At 38.9% G+C, this 25,725-nt stretch overlaps 1 protein-coding gene across 8 annotated transcripts in view; it reads right to left on the minus strand.

Annotated features, from left to right (window-relative positions):
* Positions 1-25,725, minus strand: part of PSD3 (pleckstrin and Sec7 domain containing 3) — a 696,970-nt gene that overhangs the window by 261,786 nt on the left and 409,459 nt on the right. For all 8 annotated transcript variants that reach the window (XM_028852422.2, XM_028852423.2, XM_077943114.1 and 5 more), the window contains 4 exons: positions 6,340-6,534; positions 6,158-6,238; positions 2,967-3,079; positions 1,002-1,060 (listed from right to left, as the gene is read on the minus strand). In XM_028852422.2, the coding sequence (XP_028708255.2) occupies positions 1,002-1,060; positions 2,967-3,079; positions 6,158-6,238; positions 6,340-6,534 (448 nt within the window). The remainder of the gene's footprint in view (positions 1-1,001; positions 1,061-2,966; positions 3,080-6,157; positions 6,239-6,339; positions 6,535-25,725) is intronic.

Consider the following 25,725-nt stretch of genomic DNA (forward strand, 5'->3'; position numbering starts at 1 on the left):
AAAGGAACTTTCTAGTTGAGTATTTTGAGATATGTTAAAATGATGTTAAAACTGGGATTCTATCACTCTGTCTCCTTTTTGCTTTCTGGTGGCGGAACCCTTTCTCCCCTGAATCCCTTCCTCTTTTAACAGCTAGTCCAACTTAATGGTCCCATAGAGCTCCATGATGCCTTTTTTAAAGGGGAACACTGTATTTTCGAAAAAAGGAAATTATGTGACTAGCAGAATATCTAAATATCAATTCTTTATATGTAATTTTAAAATTTTAAGATATATTACAGCAAATCAAGGGATCATATACTCTACGCAGACATCTGACTTTTTCTTCAAAATAAAATGAGAATTTGTTAAATATGGATTAATCTTTATTTATTTAGAGCAAAAATTACTTCATAGTCCCAGGTTCATTTATTTTGAAGAGTATTATGAAGAGTTCGAGTAAATGCTAAAATTCTACTTCTACAAAACTTGCAAGTGTATGTACAATTATACATTGTAAAACTTTATCCTCTATCTTAAGTAGATGATGAGAGGATGATTAGATTATTTTATTATTTCAACTAGTAAAAGACTAGGTAAACTGAGGACCATAAGAAAGCCTGAGTTATTCGACTCACTATGGTATGTAGTGAAAACACGATTCACATTTTCAGATCTAACTTATATTCTCTCCATTATTACCTATCAACTGCAATTCTCAACCAAAAAACAAAAACAAATAAAAGCTCTGTCTGCCATCTACTGGACAAAGAAGATACAGAACACACACATTACTCCTAAAACAACTCCAGGCACCAAGACCATGCATTTAAAATCATACTCTGTGCTAGCATGTGAAACAAAAAAATTCTTTCTTTTTTCGAAGGTTTCTTTTTATTCACCTGCCATGGGAACCATGTAGAGAATGAGGAACAGGGAGGCAGAAAATAAATGTGTACAAACATAAAAGTAGAGATAAGCCCGACATGTTTTGGATCTAAGTTTCACAAATCCATACTTACATGGCCATGTAGATCTGTATTAAGAAGCATTATTGCACAGGTAAGGCAATGGACTCCATCTGAAGAAAGACACAAGAAAAGAAAGCATGAATTCGCTTTTTACTGTTGGACTTCACCTTGTTATCATTAATAGGATACATTCAGAACCTATGAAAACAGTACTGTGCTAGGTACAGGCTTACTTGTTTTAAGAAACAAAAAATGGATGAGAATAATTTCCATATAGAAAGAACCTCAATGCACAGAACTGGACTCCACTGTTGATAAACTGTTCTTACCTCTCTGGAGGACAATTTGGTAGTACACATGTAAAGGCTTGAAACAGTGTCTTTTGACACAACAAATTGGCTTCTAGGGTTTTGCGCTACAGCAATAATTAAGGATCTATACATAGTACAAGGATATCTAGACAAGCATTGCTTACAATGGAAGACAAGTAAATATGATCCTCTAAAGACACATTTCTGTTAGGTTGAAGTCATATAAAAATGTTCTCCAAGTAAAGATTCTCATTTCCAAACATTAGAATTAGTTGTTCTCCTTAGTCTCACTCTACTAATTCTCTACAAGTACAGTAGATAATAGCAGTTTCAGATGCAGTAAAAAATCTTACCAATTTATGCTAAATTAGAAAGGTCTAATCACTGCACTCATATATTAAAGGCAGGGTATTTTTAACAGATAAGTTCTTTAGTATAGTAGGTGATTTCTGTTATCAGTGTCTCTTAGTAGATGCTACCAAATGGCTAAAAGTGTATTTATTCTAGTACCATTTTATTATCACAAGTTCTACATATATTTAAAACAAATTCTCCAAAGTATTTTAAGAACTCAGCAGCCAACTCTCAAATATCCTTATCAACAGCCAATTAAGTACACGAATCTGTATTTCTTTTTTTATCCAAGAATGTAAACATCTTCTTAGATTTGCAGAAAGTTCTCATAAAAATGGCCTGCTTTTATCTCTTTTATTCTCTTGTCAGGGCTAATGGTGACAGAGATAGTGAATAACTGATCCAAATAGCATCAGTTTACCGATAGGAATGTGGCCTTAATCAGGTGATGAATTAACTTTGACTACAGCCTGGGGGATGGAGAGAAGGTAGAGGCAAGCACCTTGGCCCGTAGCAAGCACATTATCGAGGTTAATCGGCAATACTGAAGCTAAGAGGTAATTATTATTTCTTGTGAATCTAGTCTCAGTGATTTACTCCATAATCTCTAAGTTTATGAAAGATTTTCCAACTGAAAGTCAAAGTGCTTCACTTCGTACACTGAAAAGTGTGCTTTATTGCAGGAATTGAAATGGAGGAAAGATCTCTCTTCAACAAGGGAGGGTCCACAAATGAACAGTTTACAATTAAGTCGTTTACTTTGTAAAAATAGTATAATAAGCATAAATTCATAGTTTATTAAAATCATCAACAGAAGTTTGTGGTATCATTATAATTAATATCAAGCAAAAAAACTAGAGGCACAGTGCAACCACTAGTGAGATTTGTTCATATTTCCAAAACTAACCCCAAAACTCTGGATACATAAGCTTTCAACAAGAAATGTAGAGACCAAATGTATAAGAAATAAGAAAACTGAAATTTTATTACATAAAATCTTAGAGTGACAAATCACGAACATTTCAAGTATGCTGTCATACTAGAGAAGTGGAAAACAAAATAATTTAAGTAAGAGTAAAGGATAACATGCTGTCCTTAAATATTATCCTTTTACAGAATATTTAATGACATGAGAAAATGCTCACAATGAAAGAAAATGCAGATAAAAACAAAACTCTAATTCCAATTTGACATTAAGTATTAAACAGACTAGAATGAAGTAAATAGAAGTGTTAGTAGTTATCACTAGCTAATTGAAGTTACATAATTTCTCATAGTAAAATTTAACTTTCATGATAAGGAAAATAACCATTGATATAAAAAAGAAATTCAAGGATTTGTATCAGATTACCTTGTGAAGCAATAGTATCTGGGTTACAGTAAAAATATCTATTGGAGAAGTGTATTAAAACTCTCTCTCGTTCTTGAGTTTCTCCCACGAGAGAAAACGCTTTAAAGAAATACCTACAAGAGAATTAAAAATTTAAAAAGTGAAATTTTAGAAAATGCTATCACACTGTTTGACAGTTAAAAGTCAATTTATACAAACCTAAGATATTAATTATACAAGGTAAGATATTATAAAGTTATTCTCTGCCTGCAAAAAAAATCATTTACTAGATAGCCATTCAATATAAATTTGTATTAGGATTTAAATTCTATAAAACACTTTGGAAAGCCAAGGCAGGCATTCATTTGAGGTCAGGGGTTCAAAACCAGCCCAGCTAACATGGCAAAACTCCACCTCTAATAAAAATACAAAAATTAGCTGAGCGTGGTGGTGGGCGCCTGTAATTCCAGCTACTCAGGAGGCTGAGGTAGGAGTCACTCGAATCCAGGAGGCAGAGGTTGCAGTGAGCCAAGATTATGCCATTGCACTCCAGCCTGGATGACAAAAGTGAAGCTCCGTCTCAAAAGAAGAAGAGGAAAAAAAAGTCAACTTAAAAGATGACAGGGTGATAACAGAGTGGTCAATACATCAAGAAAGCCTTGGGAAGGTAGATAATTTCCTCATTATGACCACGTGTCAAGTAGCCAATTTTAAAAGGTCAGATAAAAAAAAAAAAGACCACTTAAGACTCAATACATCATCATAAAGGCTAGGTTTTAAAACTCTACACGCATCAGGGTGCTTCTGTAATTTTGTTACATGATTGTCATCTCTATTAAAGCCACTATAACTTACATTGCTTTGTACACAGGAGATTTCTATGAATTTTGTGTATTATCACATTTTAATATTAATTTGTTATGGGAGGAGGAAATCGGGAGATATAGGTAACTTATTCCTTATATAATGAAATCAGTTTATGTATAAAAATATCTTTAAGTTATAGGAAGTGTGCCAAAAACCACACACTAATCTACTCAGAGTCACTAAGAGCACTGTTTATTTGAGATTAATCCAGATGACCCTCCATTGACAATGTAGATCCATTTTCCTAAACATGAGATAGGAAGGAAAAAAAAAATCATTCAAAATGTCTAAGAAATCTTACTATTGTAAGAAACACACCATAAGCTTCATTTCTATGAAAATTTTGCCTTCTTCTTTATTATAGATATAATTAAGGTTAACAAACTATATGTTGACAAAACTTTAATTTTTCTTAACTTTGATAAACTACATCAGAATGCAAGGCAAAAATATACATCTCTCAGCCACTGTTAACTGTTTTGTCAGAAAGCCTGAGTACCTCTGCTGCACGAAAAGAGTCCCGCAATAAATCACTGGAGTACTACACTCCAGTCCAAACACCCTCCCTTCACCTCCCAGGCCTGTTTCTTCATTTGTAAAATTAAAGGGTTACGCTAGCTGATCTCAGAATTCTTCCAGACACTGACATTTTATAAGTAGTGTTTAAAATTAAATGCTTACTAGGTGTTATCTTCAGCTACTCTTAGAAACTTGCAATACAATATAAAGAGTGAGAATCAGTGAGTTTTCGACGTCTTCCTTTGAAAAGGTCAGAGAAAGAGGGTATTGCTGGAAACATTTTTACAGATACTTTCTACTGATTATGTTGACATTCATTTTTATTCCACTGAAGAGTTAATTCCAAAGTATCACCTTAAAAGGCTATTGGGGCTGGGCAGGGTGGCTCATGCCTGTAATCTTAGCACTTTGGGAGGCCAAGGCAGGTGGATTGCCTGAGGTCAGGAGTTTGTGGCCAGCCTGGCCAATATGGCAAAACCCTGTCTCTACTAAAAATACAAATTAGCCAGGTATGGTGGTGCGTACCTGTAGTCCCAGCTACTTGGGAGGCTGATTCAGGAGAATTGCTTGAACCTGTTAGATGAAGGCTGCAGTGAGCCAAGATGGTGCTACTGCACTCCAGCCTGGATGACAGAGCGAGACTCTGTCTCAAAAAAAAAAAAAAAAAACAGGCTATTGGGCTATAGGAAAAAAATTCTACAGTCTATAAACTCTTTGTGTGTGTGTGTGTGTTAAGCTGATCATTCAAACACTAAACTCCCTACTCAAAACAATTGAAAACAGAGTCTTGAAGAAATATTTGTACACTCATGTTCATAGCAGCATTATTCACAGTAGCAAAAGCATGGAACCAACCCAAGTGTCTCTTGAAGCTAACGGTGGTATTTACATATTCCCCATAATGGGCTATTACGCAGCCTTAGAACGGAAAGAAATTCTGACATATGCTACAGGAACGAACCTTGAAGACATTATGCTAAGTTAAATGAATCACAAGAAGGCAAATAATGTATATATCCATTTACATTAGAGTAGTCAAAATCATCGAAAAGAGAAGTAGAATAGCGTTCGCCAGGGGCAGGGGGAAAGGAGGGGAAGGAAAAAAATCCTTGTTTAAAGAGTATGGAGCTTCAGTTTTACAAGAATCATGGAGATGGATGGTGGTGATGGCTGGACAACATTATGAATGTTTTTAATGCCATTCACCGTATACCTGAAAATTGGTAAGATGATAGGTTTTATGCTATCTGTATTCTACCACAATAAAAAAATGAAAAACAGAAAAATTCCTACAGATGGCATTTTTTATCCAGATTTGCTATGCTACCAATTGTTTACTATCTGAACTCAGGCCTCCCATTAGGTGCAGAATATCGGTTCATGTGTCATTTCATTAAATGCATACGTTTTTCTTACTCCTTGCTGTGTTTAAAATCTATAATACAATTTTAGCTAAGTTCACAAAATACAGGTTAAACATCCCAAACCCGAAAATCAGAAATCCAAAATGCTTCAAAGTCAGAGATGCTCCAAAATCTACAACACTTTTCAGTGCTGAAATAAGGCTCCAAGGAAACGCTCCTGAAGCATTTCAGATTTTCAGATTTGGGATGTTCAACTGGTTAAGTATAACACGAACATCCCTAAACCTGAAAAAATCCAAAATCCACAACACTTCTGGTCCCAAACATTTTGGAGAAGGAATACTCCACCTATAGCTGGAGGTTTAAGAAAAAAAATAAGATTCTAGCTAGAAGGCATTACTTTCTCCTCTAAGAACTAATCGTTTGAAGGTAATGAAGAACAGCAGTGAGGCTTAGTCATACCTGAGTGACTGATCCAGCGTCATTCCTGTAAAATCAAAAAACTTCAGATATTCTTCGGCAACTAGTTTGCTAAATTCATTGCTATGAGGAAACAGAATAGACTTGGTTATTGAAAGGTAAACTATTTAAAACACACACAAAACAGGAGAGAATTCAGATTCCAGCAATGGGTCAGAACGTACTTTTTGCCAAGGTGTTTTGCAACATCTGATCTTTTGAATCTGTCCAGATGGTAAAGGCGTTTGGCCAACCTTTTCGCTGCTTCCACATTGCTGCTGGTACCATTACTGAGATTTCCTGGGGTCTCCTTTTCCAAAATTTCAGTGCTCCCCATTTCGGAATGAGCTTCTAGCCGTGTTGTTTTCACCCCAGCATTGCTATGATAATTGATAGAGAAAATAATAGATACTTCTTATATGGCAAAAAGGAAAATATCTGATGAAATATTGATAGTTTCTTTTAGTTTGGCTACACTATCTTAGATGAGATCATTTTATGTTTAAATATTCATAAAAGTAGTTTCAGTTACCATGTTTTTAAGAACTAAAGAAAAGATTGCCTAAATCTTAGGCAAGCAGTTCCCAAACGTTTTGGTCTCTAGACCTTTACATTCTTAGAAGGATTCCATAGAGCTTCCCCTAATGTGGGTTATACCTACAGATATTTACCATAGTAGTAATGAAAATATAAACATTTTTAACTCAATTAAAAATAAATCTGTTATATATAACAAATATTATAAAGATACAACTATGTTTTCCAAAAGAACATAAAATTTAGTGACACAAATCACAGTGTTTCACCGTTGTTTTTAAACACAAATTTCTTTAATGGTTGGCTTACTAGAGGACAGTTTTTTGGTTGAAGCACACTGAGAAAATCTGCCCTCACTCATCTTTCGTTAAAAAAAAGAAATATGTTAATATCCTTTTCAGATAACTGTGGATATTCTTTTTTGATGTAACACCAAAATGAGATAAGTGGTAGTTTCTTAAAGGATATTCTTACTTGCAATATGGAATCTAAATTTGTGTCAATTAACTTTTTGTACTCTTATATTAAAATCTATCTTATACCTTGAATGGATCTTTTAACCAACACAAGATTTTATAACACACACAATTGTTATCTGCAAAACATGTGTTGACACATTTCATTATATAACCTTAAAAAAAAAAATCACATTCACTAATGTCACGATTAATGAAAAGTCTAAATATTGGGAAGCTGCCAAACCTTCAGTGGCAGATACAAGTTTTCCAAAATTACAACGTTGGTTCCAAAGCTCAAATGTAATCATTTGCTAAAAATATTATCAGCCGTTTTCCTTAAAGTAATAGACTTACTCCATTTTCAAGAAAATGTTTGCCAATAACCATAGTTTGCCATTCTCTCAAGGAAAAATGACATTTAATTTAAAAAGTGACTATTTTTTAACCTCAACTTAAATGACAGATGAATATTTTTCCCAGAGACTATCAGGAACAGAAGTGCTTTATTCCCATTTCATCACATACAAAATTAAAAAGACATGAACTCAAGCATTGAAATGAAATAAACAAACTGTACTGGTTTCATTAAGGATTGTTTTTAAAAGGTGAAACTGGCCTTTAATTTCATTTTGAGCACATGACAGTGGAGAATACAATGACTGGAAGAGTCTGGTGCCACTGCCTGAAATTCTGCTAAGACCCCCACTGCTGTTTTTGTACCATACGATATCAATGCAGTGAAAAAGAAAAATAATGTTGTAGTAATTACTGTACCATAATTTTGATCTCACAAACCTACTGAAGGAAGAAAGCTCCACAGGCAACATGTTGCGATAGGGCTTAAAGACTACAGCCTGTGGTCAGCTATAGATGGTTCCCATGTATTTGTAACACTGAAACTAATGAGGATACATTAATTTCCAAATCTTTATCTTAACTTGGAAGTAAGACATGCTCATGATAAAATGTGCTTAAACGGCCTTCGAACACACTTACCACAGATGCTAAACCAAGGGCGGTCAGAATTTTTCCATAATGGACCAAATCATAAATATCGTAGACTTGCAGGCCACATGTGGCCCCTGTCATACATGCTGCTTTGCTGTTGTTGTTTTGTCACAACCTTAAAAAACCTAAGAGCCATTCCAGGCTGGGCAGAACTGGGCCCATGGATGGGAGTTTATCTGCCCTTGCTCTATCCCATAGTTCTTTAACTTGGCTTGCACTAAGCAGAATAACCATTTACTGTCTAAACCAGGACACTCTAAAGGGGAAACATGCTATTATAATCGTTACAAAATAAAGAAAGCATTATCAATTAAAAAAAGTAGTACTGCTAATGGGCATTTTTTCTTTTGGGGTGATGAAAGCATTCTTAAGACAGTGGTAATGACTCAACAACTCTGAATATGCCCAAACCACCGGATTTTATACTTTAATATAGTAAGTGATATAGTATTTCAATGATCTCAAAGGTGTTATGTTTTTAAAAATCTGAATCTAAAAAATAAGTTGTAAACTTATATCACTGAATGACAAAAACCATTGTAGCAAAAATAAATGCATTTCTAAGAAGAACTGCTCTATCTTGCCACTTATTCTACCGCATTTACAAGTTCCCTTTTCCCACTGCTCTACCTAGGAAGCGCTGGCCTTATGCTTCAAGGTCACTGAGAAAGCAGCCAGGGCTCCTGGACAACCAGCTGGTGTAACAAGTAACTGCAGAGTCTCATACTCCCTTCAACCACCACAGGATTAGAAGGAGTTAACTGTCCCTAGCAACTCTTCTCCAAGCACACTTTATCAGCAAGCACCCGACTTCCTGCCCTTGAAATGAAGCTCTAAGAATAGGGAAAAGAGAGAGAGTCTTTTAGAGTCAACTGTGTAAAATCGTCAATGACACAATCCCAGATGACACCATGGGAGAAGCTGGGAATACAAAGCTAGGTCTACCAAACCCATGCCGACTTATTTCACCATAGCTATTAGTGGTAATAGTTCACTTATTAAAACTCTAAGTCAAATACCCAACCACAGTCAATATCAATGGCAGAACAGCAGACAATCACTGGAACTGACCCAAGAAAACTAAGATGTATGGTAACCCTCAACACCCTGAACAGTTTCCCAAGAGACACACCCACCAGTTAAATTAAACTGCTTCATTATGATAAAATCTCCATGAAAATGCATTTTTAAATGCATGATTTTTTTCATCCCACATCTTCCATTACAGACGTAACATTACATGGCTGGGTGTGCTGGCTCAAACCTGTAATCCCTGCACATTGGGAAGTCAAGGCAGGAGGACTGCTTTAGCCCAGCAGTTTGAGACCAGCCTGGACAACACAGTGAGACCCCCCGAACTACGACGTAAAAAAATTTTTTTAAAAAGAGACTTAACACTACCATTCAGTTTTGTGAAATCTATCCCATCAGGAAATTGAATAATCATTATCGACAGTATAACCCATGAGAAAACTCATAGTAGAAATTTCTTCATGGTTACTTTGTGTTTTCCCACACAAGTGAAAGAAATGTAAAATATTTATTCCGAGAACTATGTTAATTACAATCAAGTACTTTTTATAATTACACACAAAACAAAACCCTTGGAGTTGTGTTTCCATGCGTGCTGTTCCTATCATGTAGTAAAAACAAATGTCAAAGAAAGGATTTTCTTCTTAATTAAACCACTACTTACTGCTCACTTCCCAGGGAAAATTCATGGCATTTATTTAATCAGTCTGTGCAAACAATGTACTTATACCACATATATAATACTGGCCCAATTTTGTTCAAATACAAGTTCTCATTCTAATGATAACACATTTTAAAAATTTACTGCTCAAAATCATTCCATTCCTCATGTTACTCATCCTCCATATTTGCCCCTTTTCTACTACGCTGCCCAGTCCAGGTGATTTCACCTAATTTTCTTCACATTCACCAAAACGATACAATTGCAATATCTGTGTGTGTCAGACTTTCTGGATCTTCTTCAAAAAGGCTTCAGTACAAGGAGAAAATAAAGAACAAAGGATAAATATCCCTGTCCCTAGATGGCTTCATTCTATCCTTTTCACAACTTAGGAGACTATTTGAACAAGAACCGAAATTGCACCTTTTAAATCAGAAAGCTTGACAATACGATGGCAATACAAACTTACCAGCAACCATACAGACACCAAGAAGAGCCCATCACAACCCCTGGGGTGAGCCTGGACCATCCTTCCTCTCTGAAGCCCCGTCCAGTATTCTTCAGCTCCCAAGTTCAGTGTTTGCCGAGCCTCACAGCCCTCCAAGAACCTGACTCCCTGTGAGGTCACACTGCTGTGACCTCACATTCTCAGCTGAGTGTTCATTGTTGGGGTTTTTGTAATGTTTTTGCAGTTCTAATAAAAACAGGAGCCAGAACACAAGGGCCACTGTCTATCAAGAACATAAGAAACAGTGAGCCCAGTCTCGCTCACACTTGATAAAGCCGACTCAGCGATCCCTCTCAGAGGGGATAACACCCCATTTTGTTTCCTTGAATACACAAGACACGGCAGCTCTAGTCTGCTGAGCATGAGATGCTTTCTGCAGTTTGGATTTTCTCTTTTCTATAGTTCAGTATTACTTTTCCCTATTTTTCTTGATCAAATCACTTTACAACCTAGTAAGATAAATCCCTACCAGTCACTTAAATGTGTAAGAGACTTCCCAAAAGCTTCTCCCTGTGTTCCAGAAAATGCTTTCCTGGGGCCTTTACTTCTGACCTCCGAGTGAACATGGTAATATTCTCTCATCAAAACACTCCATCATCAAATGAAGGACCAGATCATTGAGTCTGATCACCAGGCCTTCTCACAACCTTTTGAATCATACTAAGATTGGCAGGTTTTCCAAATAAAAATAGGGTACCCAATTAAATTTGAATTTCACATCAAAAAACAGTGTCTACTATAAGTATGTCCCAAATACTGCACGGAACATACTTATACTAAAATATTATTCATCATTTATCTGAAATTCAAGTTTAACTAGGCATCCTATATTTTATCTGGCAAAACTTCCTGAAATGTTTTTTTTCTAAACTTTATTTAAAGAATTTCAATAATGGTGTTCCATGATTGTCAACTGGTAGCTTATTCACAATCAGAATCCTTCTCGATTTTTTCACTTGTTTGTGATTTTGTTCCTACTATTTTTCTACAGTTTTTGAAGAATCAGTAGATTATAGGCAACAGTTTTATCAAGACTTTGTTGCCTATAATCTACTGATTCTTCTCTAATGTCCTCTAAACATAAAAAAACAAACAAACACCATCTTCTGTGTTTTCATCCTTCTCTCTTGACCTGCATGGTACCACCAATGTGATAATGTGGCCACTTTACACAAATCCTACACAAGAACCATATTCTGTAGCATATCCTAAGGCCCTTTTCCCAAGCTGACCCCAATTTCTCTTTTTGACTTGCCCTCTACTATTTCCCTCCTACTTGAGCCACACAAATACAAGCTGTTGTTACGTATGTTGTTCCTTTTGCCTTTTTTTTTTTTTTTTTTTTTTGAGAGAGAGTCGCGTTCTATCACCCAGGCTAGAGTGCACTGGCGCGGTCTCAGCTCACTGCAACCTCCACCTCCCAGATTCAAGCAATTCTCCCAGCCTCAATCTCCCGAGTAGCTGGGATTACAGGCGTCTGCCACCACATCCGGCTAATTTTTGTATTTTTGTAGAGACGGGGTTTCACCATGTTGGCCAGACTGGTCTTGAATTCCTGACCTCAGGTGATCCACCTGCCTTGTCCTCCCAAAGTGCTGGGATTACAGGCGTGAGCCAGCGCACCCGACCTCCCTTTGCCACTCTCATTACCCCCAACCCCACCATCCCAAATTCTGTGAACTCTTAGCGCTACCATTTAAAAATCTCATCGCTTTCACCTACCACTGTCTTGAATTCCAGTTCAAATCCTCAACACAAAGGGCAGCTGAAGGTACTCAACAGCTATCTGCTAAGAGAATGCAAGAACCCAGCCATCTGCCATATCTACTTCTTCCATAGTCTTCCATGCTATGCTATCAGTAATGGTATGTGGCACTAATTTTCCAATTCACTGTAGCTAATCCTGTAAAGTTCTGGAATATAATTGACATCAGTAGTATACTATTGCCTGTATAAAACAATATACTCAATAGTATACTGTTTTACTGTCAGTTTTTCCCAGAACTTTAATAAACAGTATACTATTGCCCATTTCATACAGGCAATAGTATACTTTGAATTTAAATTTTAAAATTCTTTAAATTTTTATGTAATTGTGGTAATAAAACTAGAACCAAAAAACAAGTTAGGCTAAGGTGTCAGAGCTCCCTGCACCACCCTGTATTTACAAAGTGTACCCCGAGTGTTGTACATAGAAAATAATAACAGCCACCTAGTCGAGTTGACTTTTATACGTAAGTTAGGCAAAGGCAAGTTAGAAGAATCTCAAGGAGAAGAAATGACTTCAGCTGCAAGTGGAATAAAAGGACGAGGCGGAACAACATGACCCCTTTGCCATTCTTCAGGCTGATGACACGGAAACACAGAGGACTGGAACCAACAGACAAGAGGGCCAGTACAAACGCGCAGCTTTCAGGGCTGAAAGTCAAGACTAAGTATACCATAAGCAAAAATTAAGGAAAACCCTAAATCCTAAATTATCTCTGAAAAGTGAAAGGAAAATCATTTTGGCCATCATTATCTATGGCATTTATTTCCTAGGCACTGTGGAGAGGGCACATCATCTAATTCTCAAAGAAACGTAAATGAGAAGTTACTCAGAACAGCCATAGCACCTGCCATGGTGCCGTAAACCTAATAGGTTATCAATGGTTAGACACTATGTGGCAGACTCTGGGCTGCTTCCTAGGGATTGAATTGTCAATCTTATGAAACAGGCAATAGTATAAGCCATTTTACAGATGGGAAAACTGAGGCAAGGAGCTGGACATGGTGAGACTCCAATGCTATACTACTTTTACAAGCTTTACTACTATCCATTTTGCTCCTACCAGTCATCTCCTGGTATGTCTGTCTTCATTGATTCAACGAATACGTATTTAATTCCCTACAATGTGCCAGATATTTTAGGTGCTTGGTAGACTACAGTAAGCAAAACAGAATTAAAAACTTCTACCCTGGGTGGGGAGGGGAGCTAAAAATAAATAATTATAATAAGTAAACTCTACATATTAGAAGATGACGTTTGCTCTGGGAAAAAAAATAGAGCAAATAGAGAAGAGGAACCCTAAATTGGGGATGAGAATGGAAACATTTTTCTACAAAGTGGTCATGGGAGGCCTCATGGAGAAGACACGAGTTGATGAAGACGTAAAGGAGATTAGCCTTGGCACTATGATAAAATAACAGCATTCCAGGCCCAGAGGCTGGAGCATGTTAGATGTGTGAGAGCAAGCAAGAACGCCAGCGTGGCTGGGGCAGAGGCAGTGAACAGAGAATACCCATAGAGCAATGGGCTTGTGGTGTGGAGGTTCCCACATTTCCTCCATTCAGAGTCTTTAATGTGTAAGTTTCTTATGACGCTCCAAGGCCAAAGGAAATATATTCCATTTAGTAACAGAATAATAGTGTACAAGTACTTATTAAGTTTGGACCCAACAATTTAGTCATTTGAAAAAATACACACACGTTGAAAGAAATATTATTTTTATTATTAAATAACCATGATCGCTTACTGATGGATGTGTGTACCTCTGGGCCATATGACTCCCTAAATCTCCGATCACACTGGACACTGCCACTCATTTTCTCATAGCACTTAATTTTTATCACAATGACTGGTGAAAATCCAGCTGAAAGCTATGTCATCAGAAGGAATATAGCACAATCTGATGTTGACACTGAACCAGTCATTCACATGGTGTTTGACAGATGATGAGAAGAGCTGTGTTTCCCTTGAAATTTTAGATATCCTAAGAAACACCTGTGAGCTCACTGCAATGCCCTAGGACACCTCTGCAGAGTTTGGGAATGACTTTGTGGTTCAAAGGCCTTGTGGGCCACTATGGAGACTGGGGTTTTTGCTCCGAGTGAAATGGTTAATACTGAAGGGTTCTGAGTGAAGATCTAAGATTAATTTATATTTTTAAAGGGTCACTCTAAGTATTGCTTTGAAAATAGACTGGAGGAGTGCCAGCAGGGTGACCAGTCAAGGGGTACCACATGTGTCAGGGAGGAGCTAGCTTGGGCGGGAGCAGGGGCTGTAGGTCCTGGAGGACCTGCCGACTGGTCCTTTGGGAGGCTGAGAGAAAAGTAGTTAAGTTTTAGGCCTCAGCAACTTCAAGGGTGGGGTTACCATCGACCAAGTTACGAAAGACCAAAGTTAGCACACGTTGTGAGAAACAGAAGTTAGATTTTTGATGTGTTCACCTTTAGATATCCATTAGCTATCCACGTAGGATGTGAGGACATGTGGAGATTTCAGCAAAGACACGTGCCAGGGTGCACTGCAGGCAATTCTCAGTCGCTGGCCTGCGGTGGGCCCTGGCATTCTTCTGTTTAAGGACCAAGATGATCTTAATGCACTGTCAGAGCTTTGAGTTACCCATCTAACACACGGGAAGTCACTACAGATCTAAAGAAGGGAATAATAATCAGGCCTGGGTATTGGTAAAATCAGTTTTGCTTGCAGTGTGGAGGGAAAACTGCAGGGAGACAAAACTGAAGACAGAAAAACCAACTACAAAAGGTATCCGAATAGTACGGTCAAGAGACGAGAAACCAAACTGCGAGTCTTTGTGAATATGAAGGAAAAGCCTGCTCTGAAAGCTATTTAGAAGGTAAAATGGAAGAACAGGGTGAGTGGCTTAAGACGTGCATGGAGCTGTGTTCAGAGAGTGGGTGCAAGACTAATCCTGGTGGAAGGCGATGCCACCAAACAGGAGAATGAACACAAGAGGAAGAAGAGGGAATGGGTAACAGTGTGTGCACATGAAAAGAAACGAGCACTTGTGGAAGACCAGGAGTTTGGTTCAAACGAACGGTAGGTACAAGGTGCCCACAGGTTAACCAGGAAGAGCTGTCTGGTAGCAAGAGCAACCATCCCCTATCTGCAAGAATCCAGTAGAGGTGAAGTAGTCACCTTTACGTTGGTGAAGGGAATCACCTGGGAGAGGCTAGAGTTTGCTCAGTATGACCAAAAAGCACCGAAGTGTGCCAAAGAAATATGTCTAACAGCAGTGTATTCATTTGAATTCGACCACAGCAGAAGAATCCGGGGGTCTCTCTTCATTCGTTAAAGAAAGTCTACCTGCGAGTGTTCAGTTTGCCAGCAAGTAATGATGATTAATTTAGAAGATGCCAAAAGCACTCATCTGCTGGAGAACTCCAGTTAGACCGCCCAAGTTCCAATACTGGCTCCTGTGGTCACCAGCTGTGGGACGTTAGGTACGTAAGGTCATTATTCTCTGTAAACCTTAAGGTTTGTAGCTATAAAACACATAATAGTATCATATTTACAAGCTGTTATGAAGATCAGATGAGAAGATTCATGTACGATGCTTGGCATGTAAGATGTCTGGCACACAGTAAACAATAAACGTCTGCTCCTGTCACCAGATGCGTCTTCGTCACCACCACCACCACCAGCATCATTCAGGTTATGATGATGACATGAGATCATACATGACAGCACTTTATTAAATATAAATCTCCATACAAATGTTAGTTAGCGCCCATTAGGAATACTTCAGGACAAATGCCTCAAATGAACCTGTTTTCAACATTTACATAGCATACATTCCCTGGAAGGGAAAGCCTCTGATGATTTAAGACTTTTTATAAAGGAAACACACAAAACCTCATTGTTGTTACCCCTAACAGCTATTTCTCTGTTCAGCACAGAAGACAAAATTCAGTCTTCACCAATAAAAAATTTTAGTAAAGCATCACATAAAGATTCTGCCCCCAGCCCCACCCACAGCATACCTTTCAAGTCTCACTCCTTTTTCTCAGTCTTGCCTTCAGTATTCCAGCAGAGGGCACCACGTGCAAGGCAGTGCCATGGAAACTGACCCAAACTCACTGTATGAGTGGGGAGTCTGCATTCACTCCTGAGGCACTGGCTTCCAACATAACAACTGTACTTTTCGCCCATGAAGGGGTTCAAACGTTTCTAGGGGCATGATGTGGGTTTTCACTTTCTGTTGTTTTAGTTTTTTTTTTTTTTCTTCCCTATACTAAGTTGTTGCTCTCTTGTGGGATAGCTCTCACATGAGAATGTGGTATGTGCAATATTATCAAGTGAAGGTTAATAAACCCATATTGTAACCATTTCAAATGAATAATTTGCAAAGAAACTTACTAGATATCCAGCTTTAGAAATAAAAGTTTTAAAAATGATGCAAACACATGTGTATGCTCATTATTTGCATACAAGCTTCTTTGTGCAAAGTAGGATCAGTGAGCCCCAATTCCGGTGGACAAGAAAGGAAGAGTGACTCACTTACAGTCTGACCGACTCATTTCTCTGGAGTGTTCTTAAGATGCCATCGGACATTCTCTTCTGTCCGCATTTTTGTCAGGTTGAATTAGTATCAGTGTATATGCACTAGACATCGGAAGCTGGGCAGCAAAAGAAGATATGAAGCAGCTGGCAGAAGGTGGTCCGGGACTGGCCAGGGAAGGAATGCAGGACCTTTGACTAACTTAACTGGCAATAGATAAGAAGTAGACACTCCTTATGTGGATAAGAACTACAATTTTCATATCTTAAACAGTTTGTTTAGTGTTTATGTTAAACAGCTGGGTAACTATACCACTAGTCCTTAGAATACTCGCTTCCTGTCTAGCATACAGGTAAAATACACTTACAAATATGAATTTAGTTTGATCAAATACTCTTCTTTCTTGATTAGGTAATAAATGCTACAATTTAGCCAGGGGACATGAGAGAAGTTCTGGCCTCCCATTGCTCCCACTCCCTTTTCTCTTCTAACTTTCCATCTTCTAGGATACAAGAGGCTGAACAAATATTTTCTATGGTTATATTATGTCCAAATTTTACCATCTCTATGGGTACATTCTACCCTTTCTTCAAATTCATTTTTTGGGGGGGAGTGGGGGCAGGTGGGGGGGATAGAGTCTCACTCTGTTGCCCAGGCTGGAGTGCAGTGGCGTGATCTCGGCTCACTGCAACCCCACCTCCAGGGTTCAAGCGATCCTCCTGCCTCAGACTCCCGAGTAGTTGGGATTACAGGTGCGCACCACCACATCTGGCTGATTTTTTTTGTATTTTTAGTAGAGATGGGGTTTCACCATGTTGGCCAGGTTGGTCTTGAACTCCTGGCTTCAAGTGATCCACCCACCTCGGCCTCCCAAAGTGCTGGGATTACAAGAGGGAGCCACTGCACCCAGTCCCTTCAAATTCTTACGACACTTTTTCCACTATCCTATAGCACAGGCATTGCTATGTTTCTCTTTGGCGTGCTTGGAACTGCGTATCTGTTCTGGAGTGTCCCTCTCCTGCTGACACACTCACTGAAGACATGGCCGTACAGTCTCACCTCGCACATAACTTCTGCTTTCTTTTCATGCACACTACAAGCAGTTTCTACAACAGCAGCCTGACAACATACCCTCTCTACACTGAGTTCCCCCTAAGTGCTACCTACTACAACTACACTGAAAGCTGCTCTATGCGACTTAGGGATGGTTTTCTTGGATTCACTTCATTTTGTGTGCAATTTTAAAAAGGAAAAAAATTAGCACCCTGGCAAGAATACAAGCAGTAAGACCCTTCCCTTAGGAAATAAAATTCTATCTCTGTCACTTCCTGCTTTCATCTCTTTAAAATATTCCAGCTCCTCTGAATACAGATCCAAGGAGTCATCTTCATCTGTGGCTATGGGATTAAGAGGGGACTTTTCTACTCTACTACCCAATATGAATGAATTAGTAATAATATCAATATTTTGTCTTAACGTATTTTTATGAAGAATTCCCAAATGTTTACTCTGCTTCATACACTATGTTAAGCACTTTATATTAACTCAGTTAATGCCCTTGACCCTATGATAGGTACTTCTATCATTCCCATCTTACAGAAAAGGAAACTGAGGTATGGTACAGTTAAATAACTTTCCCATGACCATCCTGCCAGTAGGAGGTAAAGCTGGGACTGGAGCTCAGCACAGGCGGTTGCAGTTGTGCGTTCAGGCTCTTAACTAATATGCTATGTGGTTTTCTACGCTATATTACTATAGGTTATCCTGCATGCATAACTTTGGTGTATATAGGAACAAACACTTCTACTTTTTAGAGGACATCTGTATGATTATATGTGTTTACTATGGTTGCATAATTAAGTATACACAACCAAGCCTGCACAAATTTTCTCTCCAATTATTTATTAAAACACCGACTATGTGCCAGCACATTTCTAAGTACTAGGGGTGCAGCCTTGCCCTTGTGGACTTTTACCTTCTAATAAGAGAGAGAAACAACAAAATACAGGAAAAGTTTTCCCTCCGTTCCTACCTTGCACCCTCCCACAAATATCTGAATATGTTACAACTCACACACCGTTCCAGGTAAGTATTAGGTGTAATAAAGCATCAACAGACAGAAGTCCTTGCTTTCATGGAGTTTACATTCCAACAGTGACATTCGTAAGTGCCTCGGAGACAAATATAACCAGGTATGCAAGAGGGGAAGGAGAGGTTGCTGTTTTATTCACAGCACTCAGAAAGAACCACGTGAGTAGAAAATAGAAGTAAGGATGTGACTTTGCAAAGTATCTTCAGATCATTTCAAACAAATGCAGGCCTGGGCAGGATGGCGTTTGTAAGTTTAAGGGACAGCCCCGAGGAGCCTCCATGGCTGGACAGGAGTGAGCAAGGGGAAGAGGAGTTAAAGAGGTCCCAAGGAAGGCCTGAATTCACTTGCAATTTCAAAGTAGTCAATCACTCGGAAGCTTCAAAATTAACTGCCAATTCTCCAACATCCACGATCGGAGAAGGTGTAATTTACAAACGGTTATTAGTATCATATATATACTTTAGACACAAGTTAGCTTCCAAAGTTCGTGGGCTGTTTCTCAGTTCCTCCTCTAATTCTGCAGTACCTCTCCACGACCATCCCATCATCGAAGGGTCCAGACTCCATCAATCACCTAATTCATCCTGTAGGTCACGGATTCAGAGTATCCTCTCCCCAGCACTGTGTTCCGAGGGCTAGTCTGTGATTTTTCTCTGAATCCATATCTTAATGAAATTTCTATCACAGCACCTTGGACAATGGCTGGGATTTAACATATGCTTAGTACAACTGTCCTAAATCAAATTGCAGGAAGCTTAAAGGAAAAGTCAAATGACTGTGTACTCGTCTCAATGCAGCTATCAACTTGAGTGGAAGATGCCCAAAAGCAATAATTCAAATGCTTTCTTTCATGAATCTGTATACAAAGCTGAATGTTTCTGAGTTGTGTTGTAAGTAATTACCATATTATGGAATCTAGAGACTCTGATCAGTGGAAATCATCTGCCAATGAGCTCTCTTTAAGTTGCAGATCTTTTTTTTTTTTTTTTTTTGAGACGGAGTCTCGCTCTGTCGCCCAGGCTGGAGTGCAGTGGCGCGATCTCAGCTCACTGCAAGCTCCGCCTCCCGGGTTTGCGCCATTCTCCTGCCTCAGCCTCCCGAGTAGCTGGGACTACAGGCGCCCGCCACCTCGACCGGCTAGTTTTTTGTATTTTTAGTAGAGACGGGGTTTCACCGTGTTAGCCAGGATGGTCTCGATCTCCTGACCTTGTGATCCACCCATCTCGGCCTCCCAAAGTGCTGGGATTACAGGCTTGAGCCACCGCGCCCGGCCAGTTGCAGATCTTTTAATGGTTATCCCTTATTGTTCCCAAATGGGGAGCAACTTCAAAAAGTGGCAAAAATCAAAGTGGACAGAACGCAGGGGTGAAGAGGGGAAGGTCTTCAGCTCTTAATATCTAACCTAAGAAAACTAAAACCATGATTACTAAATAGATGATATGCATTAGGTTTTTTGTTTCTGTTTCTGATTTTTCTGAGACTGAGTCTCACTCTGTTGCCTAGGCTGGACTGCAGTGGCATGATCTCGGCTCACTGCAAACTTCGCCTCCCGGGTTCAAGCGATTCTCCCACCTCAGCCTCCCTCGCACAGCTGGGACCACAGGCACCCGCCACCACGCTTCACTGATTTTTTTTAGTAGAGAAGGGGTTTTGCCATGTTGGCCAGTCTGGTCTCGAACTCCTGACCTCCGGTGATCCACCCGCCTCGGCCTCCCAAAATGCTTGGATTACAGACGTGAGCCACTGCGTCCGGCCTACATTAGCTTTTTGAAAGAAAAGTATCATGGTCAGTTTCGAAGCTTTGCATGCGCCTAGGCATTACTTTCAAACTAGTTTTTCCTTCTCTTCATTTATTATATTGTAAAATAGTTACCACACTTTTAGGGAGCTATACATGATCTTACTTTGCCCTTTCATTTCACACTAGCACCTCCTAAAACCAAGCTACCTGTAAGGTGAGGAGGGTGAGCCCTGTGTTCTTTAATGTGAATTAGACATTATCTGCCTTCTACCTCGATCTCAAAGTGTTTGGTGTTTTAAGACTGAAATCATGGCGCTTTGGAGGTAAAAAGTTTAGTGACATAAGCTGGAACAGATTCAGTTATTGGGCACAAGACAGGACAACCTGCTCTGCAAATAAGCTGAGAATTAAAGAGACCCAATAGACAGCAAATTTAGTGAATAATGTCCTCTCCCCCGCTGCCCCCAAAAAAGGAAAGAAAGAATGAAGAGTCTTTAAAATCAGATGGGAAGAAAAGCATTGCATTTTCTGGCTTTCTAAAGTGTGACAAGGCCTTTACATTTATTATCTTATATTAGTGACAGTCAGAACCTCCCAGCAGATTGTTAGAGTAAATTTTAAAAAGGAATCCCCTGGACAGATGAATGGGGGCAGAGGGGTCGGGCATCCCGGTCAGGGCTCACAGGTAAACAAGCAGAATTCAGGGCATGTCAGCCTGTTACATCAAAGACCCTTCAAGTGCTCCAGAGGAGCTGGACAAGCACCTACCTCTAGGCCACAAGGACTTTAGAAAGCGAGCTGCAGTGAACTGAGATCACACCACTGCGCTCTAGCTGGGGCGACAGAGCGAGACTCAGTCTCAAAAAAAAAAAAAAAAAAGATAAAAGCAGAGAAAAGAAAGCGAGCTGCAGAACTTCCCAGCAATAGACCACCTAACGACTGTTCACATGAAAACAACTGGTGCCCAGAGACAGAACTCATGACTCCAAATCCAACACTTTTTGTCCACTGCACCATTGTCTAGAGCAGAGATGACAAGGTAAATAGCTGTTGACAAAGCTGGCCTTCCCAGAGGATAGGTTTGGTCAACAAATACACCTTGACAAGTATTTTTCAAGCCAACTAAAAAAGACAGAGTCTAAAGGAGAGGACAAAGTGAGAGGCAGCACAAACCAGCTTGAAGCACCAAAAAGAATCCTTCGGAACCAGATCATGAGCCTTCCTATGAAGGGAGGGGATGAGGCCAGAAGCAGCCAGAGATGCTATTCAATAGAAACAAAAAAAGTCCTCCCCAAACTCTTCCCCTGAAACTTTCAAGAGGGATAAGGCAAAAGTGCTGTTTTTGGCAAAACTATGTAAATACAAATTCATATCATATTTCATTAGTTCCTAGACACACTTTTTTCATATTTCAAAGTCTTTAGAATTTTTTTTTTTTTTTTTTGTTATAGATGGAGTTTCACTCTATCACCAAGGCCAGAGTGCAATGGCCTGATCTCGGCTCACTGCAACCTCCGCCTCCCGGGTTCAAGCGATTTTCCTACCTCAGCCTGCTGAGTAGCTGGGATTACAGCTATCCGCCACGACCCCAGGCTAATTTTTGTAATTCCAGTAGAGACGGGGTTTCACCATGTTGGCCAGGACGGTCTCGATCTCCTGACCTCGTGATCGACCCACCTTGGCCTCCTAAAGTACTGGGATTACAGGCATGAGCCACCGCGCCCGGCCAGAATGGTTTTCTTTTGCATCAACCAGTGTGAACCCCGGCAGCCAGGTGGCTATCGGATGTTTATTACCTGTGCACAATGCAAAATTATACTGTTGGTTTAATCTTGATTTAACTGATGTTTACAGTGTCTTCAAAAAGATCACGCTATAAAAGATACTGAGACAAAAGTATTATTTATGTAGACAAGCACTGAGAACATGCCAAAGTAATTTTTATGTAAACATCTGTAAGTTTAAGAATTACTAGAAACTGCAAGAAAATGCTTGTGCTATAGTTAATTGCTGGCATTTTTTCCCTTTTTTTTTTTTTTGGTTTTGTATTTAATGCCTTCATTTTCTCCAAGTGAGATGGCATATTCTTTTCTGATAGTACCAGAAAATACATAAAAAAGATACTTTTAAATATGTAGAATATAAAATATAATAAATTAAGATATTGACTTATCTCCCAATCAATAGTATCTTAGATTCAAAAAGTTCTATGCTGTTTGTTTTCACTACTACTGTCATCCCTTGGTATCTGTGGGGTACTGGTTCCAGGACCTTCCCACACCAATACCAAAATCCACGGATGTTCAAGTCCCTGATATAAACTGGCACTTCATAATTAAATGTAACCTATATACACCCTCCCATATACTTTAAGTCGTCTCTACGCTGCTTTTAATAACTAGACAATGTAAATGCTAAGTTGATAATTTTTATGCTGTATTGTTTAGGGAATAATGACAAGAAAAAAATATGTACATCCTCAGTATAGATGCAACTATTTTTTTTTAAAGTATTATCGATTTCCAGTTGGTGGAATCTGCCAATGTGAAACCCACAAATAAAAAGATCTGGCTGTATCCAGCTGCCTTAAACTTCAGTGACATTTCATTTTGGTTTTATCTCTTTTGAGACAGCATCTTGCTCTATCACCCAGGCTGCAGTGCAGTGGTGGAACTGTAGCTCACTACAGCCTCAGCCTCCTGGGCACAGGTAATCCTCCCTCTTCAGCCTCCTGAGTAGCTGGGACCACAGGCATGAGTCACAATGCTCAGCTCATTTTTACAATTTGTGTAGAGACGGGGACTCCTTATGTTGCCCAAGCTAGTCTCGAACTTCTGGATTTAAGCAGTTCTACCATCTCAGCCTCCCCAAATGCTGAGATTACAGGCATGAAGCCACTGTACCCAGCCTAACGTTCAATTTTTTAAAACAAGATTTTCTTCTGTTTCTTTTCATTTATAGGTCATGACATTCAAACAATGATGGCATAAAAGTTTTTGTTGTTCTCTTCCTTCTGTTTTGGGCAAAACAAGTTATTTTGAAATTCTTTTGACATTTAATTCTAAAGGTTTATGGCCAATTCTTCAAGCAAGAACATTCAAAAAGTTACAGAAATTATCTCTATTCAATGCCTTTTAAAATGCTATTTTTCAATGTAGCCAAATGAGAATATTTTAAAGCACTGCTATTGTGAGTGCAGTAAGAACACTTTTGAGATCATTATTAGAATTTTACTTCTCCATTTTCCAAAACACATAATACCAAGTTCCAAAAAGTTGCACCTTGAGATAGGTAACTATTCCTTATGAAAAAAAAATACAAGTTGCATGAAATTTGCGTGAATTAGTTAAGACTGGTGTCTATAATCAATGCCAAACAAAATTAAAAGCTGCTGAGTTTTTCCTAACAAAACTGAATAATATTGTTTCTCATTTGTGACCAGTTTCTGTGGAAATGAACAATATTCTAGCTAATTCAAACACTGTTGCAGATAATATTAAATAGTCATGTCATTTTAATTCCAAAACTTTGACCCCCACCACACACACACACACACAACAATAACAAAGCTTCAATTCCAGGGCGCACTTAAACTTCTATACCCATGGCTTCAAATAATAATTTTGATTTTGAGAATTAATCTAGCCCCTCACTTCAAATGTTTTATTTCGAGAAGGGAACACCGACACGCATACACACACACACACACAGTTGCTTAGAGGACAACCTCCATCCTAAGAAAAAGTAAGACTGGCAAGGAATCGAGTTCTTTAACTTCTACGCCCCCAACTGCAGAGTCACATGCACATTAGTACCTGTAGTAAAGACAATCAAGGCATAAAAGTCCTTCAGGAAAACAAAAAAAGTTTCTTTGTTTCACTACCTTGATAATTTTTTGTTTACTTCCTATTTACTTTCTATCTATTCTACATGCAACACACTCTTTGTGAAACAGGCATTCCAACTTTTGCTAAGCTATTAGATTTACACAGTAAGGTTTTTTTCTACCACAGAAACTTTGGTTGAGAAGGGGCCATGGGAAGGTCTTGTACATGCTACAAAAAGAAATATCCTAAGAAGTAGGATGCATAGCCCTAAATAAAGTCTGTCCTGTGTCCTGGCCAGTTCTGCAAAGGACATCACTCAGGCATCACTTGATAGCAGATCCAATCTGTGTTGTTCCTCTAGTAGTAGTACGGTCCATCCCCTGGAGTGTGTTCCAAGTACCCCCCTTCGCCACCCTCTAAGCTGGACAAACATACTCTTAAGAGCAATACTCCACCTGGTGCAATAATAAAGTACAATCATCCTCAAATTCCAATCTTAAAATGGCAAGAGTCTGTGACCCGGGTGTGATGTCCTGGGTCAAGCCGTCCCTCCTACACCAGTATCTCCCTAGTGAAAGTCTCTGCCTCCTGACCTTAATGACCTAAGCTCTCAGTGTGAACCACGAAGCAATACCCAACTATCTGCTGCAAGAAGCTGCCTATCAGAGATGAACCCAGAAAACAGCTTGCACTCACATTTTATGACTTTCAGAGAACACTGACATTTCAGAATGAAATTCATCATGAAAAGGTAATATGCTGACCTCCCTAGTATATTAACCCCACGCACATCTCATCTTCTCAAATAAAAAAATATGTCAGGTGACCAGGTTCAGATTAAAGTTTACAGTGCAAGAGTATTTGCTTAACGGTGCTTCTCGTAGGTCCTGGCACTACTTCATTCCCATCTAGCGTATGTGCTGACTCCAAAAACAGCAAGCCAATCCAATCAGTCAGCTCTTGAAGTTTCCATTTAAGCTCCATTCTTTATTTCTAAGGTATATAATAAATAATATTAATCTGGTTTTATAAAGGAGGAGGAAAAGGGAGAACGGAGAGAGAGAGAAAAACCTTATCACTTCAATAGCTAGAAAAGCATACCTGAAGCCAAAATAGACCTACCAGTCTGGAACCTCCCCTCAGGGGATACCCTGCTTTCTTCGGAGTCTGTAGAAAACAGAATGCGCTTTGGCACCATTCTTTAAGTTCACTTTAAAATTTCTCCTTCAACTATAGTCAAGTCATCTAGACAGTCTTAGTTTTACATTGTGAATTCCTATCAGTGGAACTAGGGCTGATAAAATAAAAACTAAACTTACTTTAAATCAGTTAAAAGATCTTTACCCTAGCCACTCAAAATAAGAACGAAGTACATGGGTTTTGTTTTTGTTTTTGTTTTTTTTGAGACGGAGTCTCGCTCTGT

Source organism: Macaca mulatta, chromosome 8, assembly GCF_049350105.2.
Source record: "Macaca mulatta isolate MMU2019108-1 chromosome 8, T2T-MMU8v2.0, whole genome shotgun sequence".
In the NCBI taxonomy this organism is placed as follows: domain Eukaryota; kingdom Metazoa; phylum Chordata; class Mammalia; order Primates; family Cercopithecidae; genus Macaca; species Macaca mulatta.